This window comes from Calypte anna, chromosome 4A (assembly GCF_003957555.1).
Source record: "Calypte anna isolate BGI_N300 chromosome 4A, bCalAnn1_v1.p, whole genome shotgun sequence".
NCBI classification, from domain to species: Eukaryota; Metazoa; Chordata; class Aves; order Apodiformes; family Trochilidae; genus Calypte; species Calypte anna.
In genome coordinates this window covers 26,651,497-26,666,372 of record NC_044248.1, presented here as the reverse complement: position 1 = coordinate 26,666,372, position 14,876 = coordinate 26,651,497, and the positions used below count along the sequence as shown (strand labels likewise).

Here is a 14,876-nt window from a genome sequence, read left to right as displayed (position 1 = left end):
TATATGCTGTACTTTAAAAGGTTTATTTTCAAAGTAATTTCAATCATATTGACTTTTACCCTTTTGTATCACTTGTATGCTACAGAAAGTACCATTTCTCACTGATATCTCCTCATTTAATTTTTCCTCTTTAAGATGGGTTCTTAAAAAGCCCTTTCAGCCTTGAAAGAATACCTATTTGTTTGAAAGTATTGAAGGAAAGAAGTAATGGGCTACTGTGAGTATTTAAATAAGCAAGACTGTAGCCCTCCAGAAGAGCTTAAGAAGAATGGTATAGATAAAGGATGAAGGAGGAAATGACACCTTAGAGCATTTGCTGGCTCTTCCCAGTTTGTTGCTGCTACAGGTGACTAACAGAGATGTTGTGGTGTGCCTTAATGATACCTTCCTTTGGAATCTTCCTAGAGGGAAGTTTCCAAGTGCAAGTTAGAGCAGTCTCCTAAGTTAACAAAGTTATTCTTAGAGCAGTGTCCACAGTCTCACTGACTTCCTTTTGTGAGCTGATACATTAATTTTCTTCCTTTCACAATCAAACTACCTGTGTATTTATCTTAAAAATCTTCTATTAAAATCAAATAATAATAAGTTACTGTTGTAACTTATTAATTGTAAAAGCAATAAAAAGTTACTGTTGTATTTGGCTTGGTGCTTTTTTTCACCTGATCATAAATTATTTGTTTTGTTTTAAGCACAATCCATTTTAGTCATTCAGAGAGGCAGTAAGTTTTTATTTCATTTTACAATCTATGCTACAGAGCTGTTCCATGCTGTTGGCTAACTCTTCATTTCGTTGCTTAGCTTACTCTCTAAGACAGCAAGTGTGGCCAGATCTCTGGAGCAATTGGATCTTGTGTTAGTGGTCCTTTCTCTCCAGCTCTTGTTTGAATGTTTTTGATGCCCTTTACAATTAAAAGGCTTTGCAGAGGAGCTCAAGGAAATTAACTTCACATTCATAAGAAATGCTGAACCTGCAGCCAGCCAATATGTATTCAGCTGCATCTCACAAACATCGATGCACAAAAGCACCTCAAAAAATTAATCTGAATGGATACTTATTCACTGGCCCACCCATTATGGTTAGGTGAATTAATCTCAGGATCACTTCCCTTGGTTCTGTAACTATAAGTTATAGTAGTCATCAATTTTAAACCAAAATAATTCAGTATAACAATGTAATTTACAAGCTCTGCTAAAATGAAATGATTCTCAAAGAGGTGGTGTCTGACAACTGCACTTTGAACATTCTCATAATAATTTTTGTGGTATGAAGACAGTAATAAAACCCTTTTCTGTGCAATATAGATCTCTGAATAAAATGTATAAAATGTATTTGGTACAATTAGTGGGGAAAATTAAGAGGTGAGAAGTATAGGAATTTTTTTAATTTTTTTTTTTTTTTTTTTTTTTGTAAAAGTAGTGTCTCCATTTAGCTGATCTTTTCATGAAAGTAGGAGAATAACTAAAAAGATCAGAGTTTACAGTATGAATAATTTGCATGTGTGATTCCAAGAGAGAACACAAACCTGAAAAAAACACCTTTTTGACAGAATGCTCCAGAGTGTAACAGCTTAAACCAAACACAAATGTTAACAAGAATGACAGCTGAAGGCCTTAACCCATTTGAATGACAGGGTTTTCCATGTTTGAACAAAAATAATAAATCCTACTCTTTCAGAAAGACAAAAAAATTCTTTACATTTTAGAAAAAAAAAGTAAAGCATAAAAAAATAGTAATTAGTTTGATTTTTGTGGATAGAGTTATTTCCTAATTTTTTTCCAATTTTTACATACTTTGCCCTGGAAATACATTTATTCATTTCTGAAAGCCTTGCAGTTGAGGTAAATATTGTGGACTGGTAGAAAAGTGAACGAATATGTTAAAAATATTAAAAGCCTTCACATGAAAGAGAAGATAAAGAGATTTCTCATGTTGGAAACCATTTATCAGTGATATAGATTCACAAAAAGCCATGGCCACTCTGGAAATCCAGGAGCTGTGTCAGAGGGTCACAGCTGCATGAATCCAGACCTGAAAGTGCCATGCAGGACTGTCACTGGTGTCCCATTCTAGTTTCCTCAGATGAGCAAAATAAGATGCAAAATTTGTCTCTCTGTCAGCAGGAGATAGAAATCTTTGGAAAGACTCAAGCTCTTTACATTACCTACATTGTGAATCCAGGGCAATTGAACACCATTTAGATGCCTGAATCAGATAACGTTCCAACCTTCTGCAGTTCAAATGTATGTAAGATTATTTCCTTTCAAATCCTTTCTATTCCAGCATGAAAATAATTGTACTGGAGCTTTATTGGTGAATAAATTAGTTCTAAACAAGGGGGAAAAAGGGTTTCCAGTGGTGAAAGAATAGTGGAAAGGGTGGCATATGCTTAACCCAAAGTCAGCAAATGAAGGAAAAAGAGTAAAGTTTGTAGTGTCTTGAAAAAACTGAGATTTGGAGTTCTTCTTCTATTGTTTCTGCAAATTTGACAATAATAAAAGATGAAAAAATCAAAGATGAAATTTCTTTTATTTGTTGTAGGTCATTAAATTATCAGTTACTAGTGCAATGAAAAAGCAGATTTCTATCTCCTGCAATGTTTTATATAATAGTAGATTTATCAGATCAGAGAGGAACAAAGAACACTTAATTCATGTTTGCTGAAGAGAAGACTGTTTTAACTAACATGAGCAGCAACATTGTATCATCAAGATTTTAAACAGATATTTCCTAAGAAAAAAAATCTCAGGAGAATTTTAAATATTTTCTGTGACAGTTTAGATTTTTATAATGTATTTCAAAGTTTTAGATTTTTATAGTTGCTTTTCTTTCCTTCAATTTTAAGTTAAAGTAGTCAGGTTTAGTTTTTATGTAATGTGGCAGAGATAAGTAGAGCTACAACAGGGCATTATTTTCAGCAAAGAAAGTAAGTTTGTCTGTGCAGTAAACAACAACCAATTTACTGCTTAGAAATGAAAAATACATGAAAATATATGACTTTGCATTTCAACTAAACTATTAAAAATTTCTCTTTTCTTGAAAAATTTCATTATTCTGACTAAAGAAACCTTGCATTTTAGTGTTTTGTGTAGATTGGGCAATCATAGAATCATAGAATTGGCTGGGTTGGAAGGGACCTCAGAGATCATCAATTCCAACCCTTGAACCACCGTTGCGGTTGCTAGACCATGGCACTGAGTGCCACATCCAGTCTCTTTTTAAATATCTCCAGGGATGGAGAATCCACTACTTCCCTGGGCAGCCCATTCCAATGCCGGATCACTCTCTCCGTAAAGAAATTCTTGTTTACAAGTATTTTTTTAATCATGTTCCAGGTCTCTTTATGGTGTTATATTTTCCTCTTTTTAAAATACAATTGAGAATACCTTCAGCCCAGCAATCTTCTTCCAGTCCTGTGTGTCATGGAAGTCAAACGGTACAATGTCTCTAGCTTATTCACTTTATGTACTACAGTTTAAAAAAGCTTTGGATTGCTGTGGAGATTTTCAGTTTCTCTTAACAGAGATTAAAAATTAGAGTATAGTAGGATTTTATGTCTTCTGTTATGACTCTGACCTGATCACCATTCTACAAGTCAAAGGGCTTTACATTCTAAATAACACGAAATTTTAATGTACTTGTATTAGGTTGTAACTCTCTATGTATATGTAAGCACAATGCTTTACTAGGCCCCTTTGGAAAAAAAAATCTCTTAGGGAAAAAGAAGAAAACTAGTTTGTCAGGATTCTTCTTAATTCCATAGGCTTGTCTTCCTAGTTTAATTAAGATATGGATTCAGGAAGCTACAGTTTGTCTCTCTAATTTTGCTTTCTTGTTTAGGGCAAGTTTATTGTTGCCAATTTCAGCCATGCCACATGTGACTTTTCTTAAGACATTTTATAAATTATGATTAATGTATCTGTTGTTGCCCAGAAGCACCTGCTTCCTTTGTAGTCTTGTGTACTTGTTGTATACCTTATTTTTATAAATGTTCTAAAATGCAGTCTTAGTTTCTTGCTGTTTATTCAAAGATGCTTCAAATATTTATTCCAGAAGCAGAGAATGTTTGAAATATTCAAATTCTGACAGATCTCTCGCTCTTCCAAAAATGTACTGCATAAGTTTTTTACAACTTTGAATCCAAATTGAGATAGTCAGATGTTCTCAAAAATCAGTTACTGAGTTTTGGTGGAGAGGTTGCTTGGTTTTGGGTTGTAAATTTCAGTAATTTATGGTAGTCTAAGCTTGCATTACTATCTCACTATAGAGATTAATTTGTGTGCTAATTGAATAATGGAGGAAAGATATTGGAGTAATGGATAGATTGAAAAATGGCCAAGTAAAATAATTTAAGAAAATATTCTTTTTATATCACGAGATATACTTCTACAAAAGTATGTCAGAGTGGAACAATTACATTTATTCTATGATTAATGAATCATTCCTGTAACCAACTGAACTCATGCAGGAACTGGCTTCTGCTTTTCCCCTCCATAATGAATAGTAATTCAACTAATGTCAGTGAGGCAAGACTAGATTAAAAGGAGAATTAATTGAAACGAGACATTTGGCTGGATAAAACCTGCAAACTATTGTTTCTCAAGATAAACTTTTCCCAAACCTAGGAGGAACCTATGAATACTGAAAATGGAATTCTACAGATTACAGCTGCTTGATTAATCCTGTATTTTGAATGTATCCCACATTGTCCTTTACATTTTAGAATGACATATTACTGGGGTTTTTTTTATTTCTAATTTGCTGACTCATTTTTACTCCTGTTGCACCACTGCCCCATTGTCTTTGCATCCATTCATTTGCTGTACTCTCACTCAATATTAATAAGAACTACGGCCACTGAAGTGTGAAGCTGTAGAAAAAAGATATTTATCGTAATCATAATAATGACCACTTAGAATGTCATCAGTCTTCTTTTCCTCCTTTGCTTTGGTTTGCTTTAAAAAGCTAATTTTATGACTTCAAATTGAAAAGTGGAGTTCTTTGTTGTTTCTTCTCAAACAATTCTTTTACTATTTATAAAACTTTTCACATAAAGTCTTAGAATGAAATGTTTGGGCTTTATCAGAATTAGATAAAAATTTGATTTTGTATTAAACCTCCAGGGTTTGTGGAGACTGAAGCACAATTAAACACTATTCCATTTGCCTTAGGGAAGCTCTGCTTGTTTCAGTACAACAGTGTTGTCCTGTATCTTCAGTGATCATGTCAGATGGCTGTTTAGAGGATGAGACTTTTGCTCCAAAATAAGTTTGATAAGATATGAGTTTGGTTAGACAAAAGCTGAATACAGCCTGAAGAGTCACTCACCTTGAAATAAAGTATTTCAGGAAGCAGGACTACAGCCCAGACACATCAAAACCTACCAGTAAATAGAGCTCAGTGCTGCTTAAATTTCTTTCCCAAAACACTTCTCATGAAATTGTTAATTTTGATTAATCATCTAATTATTCTATAGGTACTGTCTTATTACTATTAAGAATTTTCAATTAAGAAAAAATATTTCTAGTTGGAAAAGTACTGATTTCTTGAAAGAAAGTTTTATATATGTTATTCTAATGAAAGACTGCAGACTTTGGTAGAGAAAACTTCCAGTTTTCTTTTTATTCTATCAACCACAATCATTTTTCTAATGTCAAAAAGAACTGAATGTGGGATCTCAGGCTCTAATTTTAAAAAAATTCTCTGAATATCTGCGCCACAGCATTGACAATTTTTTTTTTCCTGCTTTCTTCAATGAAAAACTGTTCAGAACTTTGGAATTGTCTGGGAGACAGGAATAGTGCTATGTTAGTTTACATGGGATATGTGAATCAAATAATTTTTTTCCTCTTTATTAATTCTATCCAGAATCAACACTGTAATAGTTAAGTATAAGACTTTCTTTATTTAACAACAGGGTTGAGCTTCAGGGTGATGATGAGAGTGACAGGATTCATGCCACATAATGACAGAACCCAGTTTTTCTAATGCATGCACTGAAGCATTGTCCTTACTGAATAAGTCAGAAAAAATAATGTGAAGGTTAAAAAACAGTGCTTGTAGCCTTTCGTGTTTCCACTGTAATTATCCTGGTCCACTACACATGCACACATTCTCTTCCACACAGAGACTATGGTGTTAAACTTGCCCTCAGATACACGTTTTGTCTTTGCTATCCTAGTCTTGTTTATGCCATTTATTATCTGAGTCTTCTAAGTTTTGTATAAACAAATGGAAATAATTTGGGTGAAGAGAAGATCATGACTGAATGTGTTGCAGTTGTTATGTGCAAGACACTTTGTTTCCTGAAGGAGTCATCACTGTTAAAAAGGAGGAGAAAGGCTGTTACGCCAGCCATTACTTGGAACGAGTGCATTCGTGCTCACATTTTTATTACATGTGAAAATCTGAGTACTCTTACATCCAAATATCTTTGTAGAGAAACAACTAAAATTGTTAAACACATAGATATGTTCTTAGAGTTAATTTACACAGAGTTAGAATTTTGGGAGGCAAAATTTTAAAGGTATACAGAGAAACTGGTTACAAACATCTCCTTTAACTAGAGTACTCTAGTGTATTTTACTTTTTGTAATCATGTATTTCATTCTCAAGTGGATGCATTTCATATTCATTCAGTGCCATAAAAAAATTGCAGTATCATGTTCAAAACAATGGAGTTTCCAATATTCAGAAGATTTTACAGAATTTTACAGTTCATTTTACTTTAACTTGCAAATTAATAGTTAAACCAAAGAGATAAATGTTACGTATTCTGATAAATCTGTTTCCTTTTTCTTTTTTTTTTTTTCAGAAAAAAAAGGAAATTTACATGAAACATACTTTCTGATAGATAATGAAAAAAAACCTCCAGGATTTCAGAATAAAGTCTTTTACTGGATCTAGTCGAGATTTGATGCTGAAATCTGCCTACTTTGATTTCAGTGCTAATACTGTTGTCAGAGGTAATGGATCTGACCAGTTAGCATTCGAAAAAACATCCCTCAGATGTTCATCCCTTCAAGGTGTTACACAAATGCTGAAGCACAGAATTATCATAAACTTTAGAATACTGAATTTGCTAATAAATTAGCTGTGTAATTAGTGCTTTAGTCATGATTGATTTCAAAATTTTTTATTTTTCCCTTCAAAATATGAAGTTTTTTCCTACTTTTTCCAGCAAGCTACCAGGTTGTGACATTTATTTTATTTATCTAGTAGGGCACCCTTAGCCAGCAGGTATGTTGCTTACAACACTGAAACTTTTGTTGGTCCCTCCAGATGAACTTAGCCTACATGGACCTGTGCATTACTGAATCTATCCTGTAACAGAGGAGTTTTGATAACTTCATGAAATTAAAAGCCTTACCAGGACAAAAACTCAGGGTCTTTTCAATAACAAAGTCTTACAGTACTCCAGAACTTTATAAACCAACCTTCCACAAAAAAGTCCATAAGCTCTGCAGTCGCCACTAAAATGTAAGATAATAGTAATGTAGAAAAAAATGTAACCATCTGAAGAACCATACTGTTATAGCTATATTTGCTAGATGAATGTACTCTCATCTGAGTAGCTAGTTGTGAAATTAAAGTTAATTAAAGTTTACTGTTGGTAAAAATTATACAAATATGGAAACAGACAATTTTACAGAAAATCACCTTGGAAACGATATATTTTGGTATCTATGGATACCCAGAGATGTAATTTAGGATTTCATTAGACTCATTGTTCTCCCTTTCAGAATTTTGAAAGGTAAAATAAGTTTCTTTTGTAAGAAATTGGAGATAATTTCTAGACATAGTGGAGTCTTTTGCAAACTGTATGCATTATGTGAAGCCTTGAGTAATGGTGAGATGTGTACCATATTCCAATATTATTTTTTTTATTATCAAAAATAAAGATAGTAGCTCATATAGATATAACTGCAGCTTGAATTTTAATCAGGAAGAGGAAGAAAGCTCGTTTCCTTTTTTAAATGTCATAGCTGTACTGATTTTGCTCATGATCTCTTTCCAAAATTAATTTTAGCTGTAAGAATCACATACAAATTAATAGCAATTAACATGACCTCACAGTCTGAGATAATTTAATATTCCTGTGTTTGCTCTCTACTCACTTTACTGTTTCACTGAAACAGTCTCTGGATTATCTCCTGGTTTGCTTTTCCTATAGCCATTGATTTGTATCAGATAGCAGCCCCACTACTTGTGCAGTTCCACCCTTTCAATAGCCCTGTCTGGGACCACATGGCCAGAGCCTTCTTGAACTTTTCTACATTATTTTGTGGTTTCAAATAATTTCCCTTGGAAACTGCATCTTGTTTATATTTCCTGTCTCCAAATAGAAACTTTGGTAATAATAATCCAGAACATGGCTGCTCTTCCTTAGGGAAGTTCCTACCTGGAAATAGTCCTGACACTCCCCTGTCCCTGCTCATTTTGCACAGTTGTGGCAGGGCTAAAGGAATAACAGGTTGGGATGTGGTATAGGAAAATTATAGAGGATTTGTTCAATATGTAGAAATTCCACTGCGATGTACAATACACCTGTTATTATTACTTTGTTTGCTCTTGGAGCATTTCATTAGACTGCTGACTGGAAAACTAATAACAAAGTGTATTCTTTTATGCTTTTTTAACTACATGCTATCTATTTTTGTACTTTTTTTCCTTTCATCCTTCTTTCTTTTTACTTTACTCACCCCACTTAGCATTTATATTGACATATCTAAAATCATCACTCAGGAAGGATCATATTGCTTCAGGAGCCATAAAAAATAATGGGTTATAGTCTGTGCTAGAAAAAAAGAGTACAGTCTCAAAGATTCTTACCTTCTTTTCTCTTGACTTGACTGTGAAGACTGTTTGCTTCCTGATGCTCTCTGCATTCTCCTGCTTTGGTCCTGCTTTCTTGTTACACATAGTTTCTACCCATGTCTTTTCCTGCTCTCAGAGAGACCTTTATGCTGGTCAGTGATCCTCATCCTCAAAACAATGCTTTTCGTTCGATCTATTCAGAATGCCTACATAGCCATGGAAAAAACCCTACTATCTCTGTTCACTCACGCTTGCAGTGACCATCCAGTGATCACTGGGAAAAGCAGTAGGAAGGAGAAGATGCAACACTAAACAGAAAGGCTCTTCATTGTTTGTTACTTGAGAAAAGCTGATTTGTAGGAATCATTCCCTATAGGTATTATTACATAATACTCAGTAAGGTCATTTGAAGCTTGTACTCTAAATCTGTTAAAATGAGAAGCTCTAATCTTATAAAAAATTTTCGTTTCCTCTAATTGACATGATTCCTAGGTTATCTGGACAAGACTAATGTGATTCAGGAGTTATTACATTTTTCATCCTACAGAAGCACAGCAATTGTTTTCTGTTGTTAGCATCAACTTGCTAGGAATGAATTAGGAGAGACTGAAAAGTAAGAAAATATCACCAGCACAGAAAGATTTGAAAGATTCATGGTTTTAATTGAAGTTTTCTTTTTATTTAATTTTCTTACAGTCTATGAGTTTATAAGCTCAAAAATCTAAACAATTCTTTCAAAATTATAAACATGGTAGTGGCTTACAAAAATAATTGTTTTATAGAAGTAAAGAATTGATAGTAAAAGTTCTGATCAAATTCATACTCATGATAAAACTCAGATTTGGTTCAAAGGGATTTCAGTGTTCAGACTGGTATGGTTAATGTATGAGAGAATTTGAATTACGTGTTCTTAGTCACAAAAAAAAAAAAAAAAAAAATTAAAAATAATTCCTATTTGTCTGAGTTTTGGAAAGTACAATGCCTGCCTATAGGTACATCCTGCAAGGGAGCCCCGATGCTCTCTGCCTGACATTTTGTAAGAACCCTGAGCACATTTCCTTCATCCCAGGGGTTTGTCTTTCCAACATCAGTGTTGATTCTGAAAATGCAACAGCCAAGCTTTGAATTAGAGCTGTTTAATAAAAAAGCTGTAGTAGCTTCAGCAGGGGTTCACTCCTCTTCTCCCAGAATCTCAGGCTTTTGGCTTTTTTTTTTTTTTCTTTCCTACCCACCCCTCCCCCCCCCTTTTTTTTCCCCTTCTTTTTTTCTCACTTAGGAATGCTGGGGAGATGCTCTTGGTCTCTGTGTTAGTTATTGGGCAAGTACAACTTCACCCAGCCTTGTGCCTTCCTAATTCTGATCCTGAGCCTGATCTGCTGACCTGACTTTCTGGCTTGTCCTTGGGCCTCCCTCATAACTCCCAACTTTGCCTGGGAAGCTGAGCTCTTTGGACTGGATCTGCTTTACTCCTGCAGAGGTGCTATGGGGCTGCAAACTTTGTTGATAGGACCCTGGTCTTGCCTTCTTTGCTGTGAGTCTAAACTCCCACTCATCCTTCCTTCTCTTGCTGTTCCCTGACACATATCGAAACTTTTCTATTAGGATCTGAAGTCTGTCAACTGATTTTTCCCATAGAAACTATCTTTTCAATTGAGTCAGGACTGTCAAAGAAAGGTACTGTGCCCTCATCATGAATTGCTGCATTTTCTTTCAGACACAACTTTATTCATATCCTCATTTTAAAAAACACTTTTATTTCCTGAATATTATTGTAGGTATAATTCCTGACATACTAACAATCTACAGAAGTCTCATCAGAACATTGGAAATCTTTATTTTCAAAGCTGTTTGTGGTGATATGTCAGATTGAATATTTTTTAGATTTTTTTTTTCTTTCATTATCTGGAGGAACTAATGCTGGCTTAAAGGATACTTCTGCTTCTTAAAGCTGTTCATTTGACATCAATTTGCAATGCAATGCCGGAATAATTTCAAAATCAGTTAACTGTGAGCTCAGACATGCCCCAGAGTTAGGTTGCATTGAGGTCTTTTCCACAAGAATCTGGTTTCTAAGTGCAATTAGCTGTCTCCATCATATTGCTTCCTTCAATACATGGCCAATGGGGCAGTGATTAGAACAAGGGAAGAAGCAGCAGTGTAATCTTAACATGGCTCTTGGTCTATGCTAATATAGGCAATAAAGAAATATCATATAGGGAGAATCTGGTTTGCATTTCCATAGTTCCATCTACCTTTTCATCCTGTGCTTTCCCCAGATATGTGTCTACCTAAAAATGCCTATGCTAGAACCTTTAAGGAGGAAGCAGAATCCCCGGCAGGTTCCTGAGAGTGTAGCTCTAATGGAGCTGTGATGGTGCTCTTGCAAATTCAAGAGCTGTCGTAAAACTGTTTGACTTACAAACATGATCTTCATCTTGACTGCACAAATATGATCTTGCTTTCGGTGTGGCCTCTTGGAATCCAGGCAAATCCAGAGGAATTTTTGTTAACACTATTACTTTAATGAAAACTCAGTGAAATAATCAGAGATTATTATAACTTCAAACCATGTGTTAGAATTGTTTATTTTCTTTCTTCAACAGTGAATTACTGAAATTACTGATATTTTTAATCTCCATTAATTATTTTCCCTAGCTTTTACCCTCAATTTTACATCTCTATCCCCTTCTTAATATCACACTGGGACATGGCCTGGCAGTCATTAATAAATAATATTTTTTTATTTTATGTCTGGTGTATATAGCTTTTCTCCCAATCCTCAAAAATACCACTGAAAACATAACAGAGTGTTGCATGTTTAAACTCTTGGTTTTCATGTCTAAAATCTATTAATATATTAACTTTAATTACATTACTAATCTAAGACATAGCAGTACAAACATGCACAATATTATGAAAAAATATTAGCGGCATTTTATTCTCTCTGAAATTCCATTCAGAAATCAAATTAATAAATAGATCCTCCTATGACCAATAGATATCTTGTTTCAATGGTTTGAATTTGAATTGCCTTTAGATGTGGGGTGAAAAATAAAGTGCAGTTTTCTCTTGTGAAGTATGCCAGGCCAGAGACTTTGCTCAGTAAAGTAACAAGCCTGTAACTTCATACTGAAAAAATACTTCTTTCTTTCATTTGAAAATAAAAAATAAGTATCTATCTTCGTAGACATTAAACAGCCTCAGGGCTATTGGGCAGGTATGGAAAGTTTTTCCTGTTTGGTTCCTTCAGTCTTCCCACACAGCTTTGAGTGCTTGTTAATGAAGAGCAGGAAAATTAATGCACTGTGTACACTGTGTAAAAAAGAAATATGGTTTGTTTCTTTTCTTTTTTTTTTTTTTTTTTTTTTTTTTTTTTTTTTTTTTTTTTCCTCTATAATGTCTGAGCAAGCAGAACAGTTTAGGTTTGGTTGTTCCAAGAAATTTGTAGGAAACTTATCCTCTCACTGAAGGAGTTATACAGGTGTTAAGGCAGGAGTCTGTGTGTCTTACAGAGAGTAGAAGCAATATCCTATGGAAGCAGCATCCAACTATTCCCTGTGTTCTTCACACTAATGTAAATAATGTTTAAGATGGAAAAGAGCTAGAATTATAGCCACAGGAAACTTGGGAATTTTACAGGTTTTAGTATTTTAACTTATTTATTTATTTATTTTCTTAAAACAAACAAACAAAGGAAAAAAAAAACCAAAATAAAATCTTTTTCCACTTTAAAGAATGGAGAAGACTCCTGTGTGTCTTGATGAAATGACACAGGTTTCTCAGGTATTAGTGCTAGACCTAGAGTCACCACCTGTCTCTATATTGACTTATATATTGATTCTGAAAAGCTTTCTGAGATCTTTCTCAGATTATACAGACTTAGTGCACAGTAACCATTTTTGTTATGTCAAAATGACAGTTTAAGAGCAGAAAACTATAGCAATACAGCAGTTATTTAAACACTGATATTAATTTGAATTTTTGTATAATAAGATGCCTGTATACATTTTGAAACAACTAAATATTGGGACAGAATTATAGGATGGAAACTACCTGTATGGTTTCCAAAATGTAATTTTTCACTTTTCTTCCCTTGGAATATAGTGTTCTTTTATATCATTAAAATAAAGGATGAATTATTCTATACTAGGATGGCATTTAAATACTATACACAGGAAAAAATAAGTATGTTCTATATATATGTATATTGAAATAGAATAATAATGGCAAAGTAGTGCTTGTATTGCCTATACTATACAGAGGTTCAGTCATCTGAATATACCTGATACAACCAAAAAATTTAAATTGCAGTATGTGCATTCACTCTTTTGTCCCAGTGTCAATTAATCCCATATTACGTGACCCACTTTTGTAAAATCTCTTTCTTTGGCACAATTACAGAAAAAAAAAAATCACATTGTAAACTATTTACATTACATATGTTGATTTTTAAAAAAAGTGATTAACTTCAAAAAGGAAAGATGTGTTGTGAACCTGTGAGCACCTGTGAAATGTGCTATCATTGTGAGGCACTACATGTTAGTGTTCTAACTTTATAGTTATGAATCACTTACATCTAGAATCCTCTGGATTCCCTCTGGAGAATCACTTTTCCAATTTAAGTTTCCTTTTTTATCTTTGTCAAGCAACAATGTGATTCTTAAAGAACTCTGGCATTGTCATGTTATATGTCCTAGTGTATTTATTGTGATACAGAGCTAGAATGTTTGTTGATAACAAGCTTGTCTAACTCTGCATCAGCCATGAATACATGATGACACTGAAGTCTGCTTCTTTACCTACTCGATTTTTCTTTTTTTATATTTTCCTCTCACAGAGGATTCAAGTTTATTTAGGCTGCTATCACCACATTTCCAGAGCCATGTATTAAGAAAAATAATAATTGCATTGAAATCATTACTTACATTAGCAAGAAAATGTGTGCTGGAGAGAAAGCCATATGAATCTCAGTCTTCTATTCAGGTCATAATTTACTGATATGTCTCTATCTTTCATAATAGAAATCCTTGATTGCCAGTGGTACACCCAACACTTTCCTTCTTGAGAGAAATTGTCTAGACTGTATCCTCTGTTCACTCAGCTTTCATTTTTACTGTTTCTAATTTAATGCAATCCCTGATTTTCCTTCTACTGAAATGAGCAGGTGGTAATAATTGCCTGTATTTTCACAATTCAGATTATTTTCTGTAACTTTTACGTATAGACAGTTTGCACCTGAAGAATTCTTAAGATCATTGGCATTACATTTCCTGCTAAAAGAAGTGACAAAACTCGGAAAAAATAGGGAAACGCTAATTGCAAACAGGTGAGGGAAAAGCACAGCTTTCAGCATGCAGAATGCAAAACCAAATTCTGGGTAATGCAACGTTACGAAGTCTCCCGTGAGGCACGGACCCCACGCGTTGAGTTTCCATGCCCCCAGCCTGGCTGCCCGAGGCGGTGAGGAGAGCAGTGACTGCGGCCGCTCTTTTTGGGAGTCCCGGGCTTTTCGGCTGCCCGAGAAAATCAGCGTGGGGGGGAAACAACTCACCTGAGCAGTACCGCGGCTTCCCACAGATAAAATCCCGATAAAACGACGCGGAGGTGCCCGATCCGGGCCATGCTGCTCGGACGAGCCGCGGAGCCCTGGAGCGCTCCTGACCGAGGCATCGGGGGGGCTCCGCCGGTCGGCGCGGCCGGGCAAGGGCGGAAGGTTCCCCAGCACCCTGGAGAGCTCCGGCGGGTCCGCGCCCTCCTCCCGCCTAGCGCCCGGCGGCTCCCCGCGCCCTCCCGCTGGGCCCCGCCGCGCCGGCTCCGCCGCGCCGCATCGCCGCCGAGCCGAGCGGGAGCCGAATCCCAGACGCGGCGGAGGAGGTGGCGGCGGGAGCCCGCCTCACCGCCCGCCTGCCCTCGGCTCCTGCCAGCAGCCGGCACCCCGCCGTCGGCCGCATCCCGGGCTCGGGGGGCGCCGCGGCCCCGGCGGCGGCGGGGCGGGCGGGGAGGCAGGGAAGGGGCCGTCCCTGACCGCCCCCCCGGGAGCACGCTGCCGCCGCGGAGACCG

At 35.9% G+C, this 14,876-nt stretch overlaps 1 protein-coding gene across 1 annotated transcript in view; it reads right to left on the bottom strand.

The window, feature by feature from the left end:
* GLRA3 (glycine receptor alpha 3) overlaps nucleotides 1-14,485 on the bottom strand; it is a 74,569-nt gene extending 60,084 nt beyond the window's left edge. The window contains exon 1 of the mRNA XM_030449908.1: nucleotides 14,367-14,485. Coding sequence (XP_030305768.1) covers nucleotides 14,367-14,485 — 119 coding nt within the window. The remainder of the gene's footprint in view (nucleotides 1-14,366) is intronic.
* Nucleotides 14,486-14,876: the final 391 nt, after the last annotated feature.